At 38.8% G+C, this 5,334-nt stretch overlaps 1 protein-coding gene across 4 annotated transcripts in view; it reads left to right on the forward strand.

Moving 5' to 3' along the window:
• Positions 1 to 4,446, forward strand: part of LOC135213513 (uncharacterized) — a 24,998-nt gene extending 20,552 nt beyond the window's left edge. For all 4 annotated transcript variants that reach the window (XR_010314153.1, XR_010314154.1, XR_010314155.1 and 1 more), the window contains 4 exons: positions 147 to 260; positions 840 to 1,037; positions 3,109 to 3,255; positions 4,141 to 4,446. Coding sequence is in view for 1 of the 4 variants with exons in the window: in XM_064247426.1 (XP_064103496.1) it covers positions 147 to 260; positions 840 to 1,037; positions 3,109 to 3,255; positions 4,141 to 4,362 (681 nt within the window). In the remaining 3 variants the exon portion in view is untranslated. The remainder of the gene's footprint in view (positions 1 to 146; positions 261 to 839; positions 1,038 to 3,108; positions 3,256 to 4,140) is intronic.
• The last annotated feature ends 888 nt before the right edge of the window (positions 4,447 to 5,334 follow it).

Consider the following 5,334-nt stretch of genomic DNA (forward strand, 5'->3'; position numbering starts at 1 on the left):
CTTCGACTCGATACTCGATACCGATAGTCTTAGTCTTACTTTAACCACCGTCCGGTCCGGGTAGGTCGTTCAAGCGTCGTGGTGTTTTGATACTTGCAAGTTTTTTTTTTTATTCCCTGGTGGTTTCCATCTTCTGCTGCTTCCAGATAACCATGAGCAAATCGAACGAAGAGGTCTTGGAAGAGATTCTCATCACTCCCAAAGACGGAGACGACATATACGACCTGATGAGAGTATCGTACGTGGATAAAGAACCTTTGGTACGTGTATTATCAAGTTTCCTTTATGTAAAACAAAATAAACTGCTACTACTACTACTAATTATTATTATTAAAATCATAGTCACAGGATTATTATCACTGATATTACCATCATTACCGTTTTGATTATTATCAGAATCATATTGACAGGATTAGTATCACTGATATTATGACAATCATTACCGTTATTTTTATTCTTTATTAGAATCATGACAGGATTATTATCACTGATATTGCCATCATTACCGCTATTATTATTATATTATCATCAGAATCATAATGACAGTTCTTATTATTATTATAAAAATCTCTGAAACATAATGAGGATTTTTATAGGTATATTTTAAATGAACACTCGTGGAGCACTTCACTCTTGTTAACCATTAGCTTTTGTTAATCACTTATCTTTTAAAACTTTTTTTTTTTTCCTTCGTCACTTAAATGTTAAACTTCTCTTTATTTCCTGTCATTTAAATGTCTACGAAAATGTCGGCTCACTTTGAAAGCTACTATCAATAATGATTATGATAGCAGCAACTATCTACTAACATTCGTTGTTTCCCGTCATTCCCTCCCAAGTGCGTAGGACTTCACATGACCTTTGAGGAATTCTTTCCCCTGCTGAAGAAGGTCCTGCCGCCGACCTTCGACAGTAAGGTCAGCTTCGGCTTGAGGGAGAAGTCCTCCGGGAAGTTGGTCGCCTTCATACTCGGCCGAATTCTCCTTCCAGAGGACGACCCAGAAATATTCCCCGAGGGAGGATACGAAGTCGAAAAAGTATAGTCTCTTTAGTTTGTTATTTTTTGAAAAAAGATATTGCATGCCTTTATCGAACTGGATATTGGTACGGCAGCCGTACCCCGATCGCGGTAGATATTGGTACGGCAGTGAATTGCGCATGCGCGAACCCTTGTTTACCGTCTCACTCATATCCAAAGACTATATACTTTAGTATATACGCAGTCTTTGGGCATATCAGTAACAGCAAGAAAAATGGTGACGGAACATCATGAAACGCGGAATAATAATTAGTTTTCGCCGAAAAACAGATTTTTTCAGGCTTTAACGAGCTGAAAAAAGCCATAGACATCTATGAAGACTCAAACTTTCAAAAATTTGGTAATTCATGATATATACGTAGGTCACGAACGATCGAATCGGCCCTGAAAAGAATTCCGAAGAGGAGATTCAAAGAGGATTATATATAAATATATACACTACCATCGTACCTTTGGTGACTTTCTCGGCCCTTTATTCTGCCCGACATCGGCAGTTGCAAGGGCCGTTATACACTTTACAATATTCTTTTAATTCACTTCATTGGGTATTGCAGCTGTCTGAGAAGACGATGGAATTTACCAGGTAGTGAAATGGCAAAATTAAACAAAATTTCAGCACTATTCCATTAAAATTGGGATAGTGTTGTTGTTTTTCTAGTACAAAAAAAGCGGGACAAAATTCACAAAAGCAAACAAAAAAAGGGGGGGGGGACATTTTGCTAACTAAAAAAAAGGGGGACAGATGTTCAAAAAGCGTGACTGTCCCGCCTAAAAGCCGAACTCTGGTTTACATAATACAGTATGATTAGCAAACTGGTAAACGGTATAGCTAACTGCCGTATCTACAGCAAGTCAAGAGCGCAATACGGCACCAATGACAGAATCTGCCGTACACTCACCGCACTATATTATTTGTACGGCAGGAAGTCTGAAATTGACGCATGTGCAATTCACTGCCGTACCAATATCTACCACGATCGGGATACGGCTGCCGTACCTATATCCTGTGCCTAATTTTATCATCCTAGTTCTGTCCAAGTTTGCAATCTTTTTAACAGATTTTATCGGCCTAGTTCTAGGTTTGCAATTTCTTTTAACAAATTTTTTTTATATAATTTCATCGTCCTATAGTTTTTTTTTTTCATCTGTCCATCCACCTGTGGTGTTTGCGCATGGTAACACTGCGTCCCGGGCTCTAAATAATATCCTATTTCGAATATTAACGGTGTAATGCTCACACAGTAAATTATTAAGACATTTCAGTTGCAAATGTACACTAAGATATCCTGTTATTTACCTAAAACTTATACAAGCGAACTATTTAAAGCCCGGGACGCAGTGTTACCATGCGCGACCACCACTTCCGGATGGACAGATGTAAAAAAACTGAGTATAGTTCTGTTCAAGTTTGAAATTTTTTTAAGAAAGATTTTTTATAATTTTATCGGCCTAGTTTTGTCGAAGTTTGCAATATTTTTGAGCAAAGATTTTGTATAATTTGTTGGGCCTAGTTCTAAGTTTACAATTTTTTGAACAAAGATTTTGCATAATTTTATTGGCTTTGTTCGAAGTCTGCAATTTTATGAACAGAGATTTTGTATAATTTCATCGTCCTAGGTCTAAGTATGCAATTTTTTAACAAAGATTGTGTAATTTTATCGGCCTAGTTCTTAGTTTGCAATTTTTTAAAAAGATTTTGCGTAATTTTGTGGCTTAGTTTTAAGTCTGCATTTTTTAAACAAAGATTTTGTATAACTTTGTCGGCCTAGTTCTGTCTTAAGTTTGCACATTTTTACACAAAGATTTTGTATAATTTTATAGGCCTAGTTCTAACAAACTCTCCGAAAAACCAGTGGATTGTTTCTTCTGGAATCTGAAACAGCCCTTAGATTTCTGGTGAAAGCGGAAATGAGCCACAAGGAGACCCGAGAAGCCAACTGAATGAATCATGAACCATGAAATGGTGAAACCACTCTGCTGGTTTCCAAGACTCGATGAGTCGACCACTTCTGCATAAACCAGGCTAAGGCCTGTTGCAAGTTCTTACTTTCATATACTTTCTCTTGCAGTCGAACCATTACTCGAAAGTGCTCTACGACTTGTGTTCAGACATCGATGTCTTTCGAGACGGGAGATTTAAAAGGCAATTGGAACTGCAGTGTTTGTCGGTTCATCCAGACTACGGCAACAGAGGTCTGGGGAGAAAGCTGCTTCAGGTGAGAGAGAGTGGGTGGAGGGGGCGGGGGAAGGTTGTCCACTGTCCGAAGTCTGCGTTTTCATTTAATGTATCATAGTGATTCTCGAGACCCGCGATTGGATTGCATTTAAAACTAATAACTGTTTTTGGTCAATTCATCATGCTTCAGGAACCACAACATTGATTTGTTTGAGTTTTGAAATATATTTACTGCCAGTCGATCACTCCCAGAGTATAAAAATAAGTTATTTTCAATTTCTCAGCCTCCTCAGAATTTGCACCAAAGAATGAGTTTTTTCATAAGTTATACAAACAAAAAATACAATAACAGACTGAGGATAGAATTGTCTTAGAGAGAGAGAGAGAGAGAGAGAGAGAGAGAGAGAGAGAGAGAGGGGGCCTGTACATTAGCATGGTTGTTTTCAATTACTAACCTTCATTGTTGATAGTACAGTCCAGTTCAAATAGTTGTATCGTGGCCAAAGAGGGTGAAGGCCAGTTCACAGTTTGACTATGGCAGTCTTCAATTACAGTGTGCTCAGTGCTTTAGTATCCTTTGTTGACATTTTCTATGGATCCCATTTTCTATGACCTGAAGTATATACACAACTGTGGCCACCATATACAATTTACTTACCCAAGTTGAGATGTTGGTAAGCTTGGGCGTTTATATAGTAGGCTTACGTGTAAACCAGCCGTAATCTAAACATGGATAAATAACTTATGCAATGGCCACGGTTGCATGCAGTACATACTGAACTTCATAGAAAATGGGATCTATCGAAAATGGCAACGGGACACTATAGCACTCTAAGTACACCGAAATGTTATTTACCTGTACACAGCCGTTAAAAGATGACAGGTCAACAGGAACCATCTTGACTTTCATTCCAACCTCCCCTAGATGAGCGAGGACAAGGGCAAGGAGCTGGGCTGCGACGTGGCCACCATGCAGGCGGTGAACGCCTTCACAGACCGCATTGCCAAGAAGATGGGACACTCCACCGTCAGGAGGACGGACATAACGACCATCAAAGACGGGACAGGAAGGCCCCTGCTGGACGTGGACGCCGTCAGGAATGGGTTGGGCACCTCCTATTTCACCTATTTCATGAAGGAGTTGTGAAGCTGTACACCTGCGAGTTATATAGATGGATAAGCCAATCCTCATGTAGAATTATTTTTAATTTTAATAAATAAATAACTTTGATTTCCTTTTCGTTTTGTTTACCTTTCTTATATGATAAAGGTCACACATTTAGAAAAATTGCAAATAAACAAACCAGGAGCTGTACATGAGGAGGAGTAAATGTTCATACGTGATGCCAAATATACTGATATTGCAAGCAACAAAATTCACAAGCACGAACGATGTGTTGAAGCAATACGATCATTTTACACAACTAATAGTCTTAAATATTTTTAAACATTGCAAACCTTGCTTCATGAGTAGGAGGCAATACCCACTTATTTGGAGAGGCAACAAGGTAACCTTAAACAACCGATCTAAATCAACAAATAGTGGAAAGTTTTAACAACATCCACAGAACACAAACATCTCTCAGAACAAACAAGAACGCAAAGATTTCACAAACGCCTAAACTCGCACAAACCTTCCAACGCAATGAATAAGGGATTTCAATAGATAAACATTGCCAAAAGAGCTGCCTTTTCTCAGAGCCAGATTCGTCTTCCCATGGTAAAGAGACTACTAAGAAAAAATAAATTGCGCTTCGATATACAGAAAAACAGTAAATTTCAACCATATTTTCTCTCTCTCTCTCTCTCTCTCTCTCTCTCTCTCTCTCTCTCTCTCTCTCTCTCTCTCTCTCTCTCTCTCTCTCTCTCTCTCTCTCGGCGAAGAAAATTAGAAAACATATAGTGGACAAAGTAGGAAGACGGTTAGAAGAATTTTTACACAACAGAAAACGGATAGTATTGCAAACTATGAGAAATCGGATGAAGCTAAGGTAATATCCGGTGTGCCACAAGGTACGGTGCTGGCTTCTTTGCTGTTTGGTATTATGATTGCAGACCTAAACAGTTATGTTACCCATACACTACCGAGCATCGAATCGCGCTTCGAGTCACCTCAAGC

This window comes from Macrobrachium nipponense, chromosome 19 (assembly GCF_015104395.2).
Source record: "Macrobrachium nipponense isolate FS-2020 chromosome 19, ASM1510439v2, whole genome shotgun sequence".
NCBI classification, from domain to species: Eukaryota; Metazoa; Arthropoda; class Malacostraca; order Decapoda; family Palaemonidae; genus Macrobrachium; species Macrobrachium nipponense.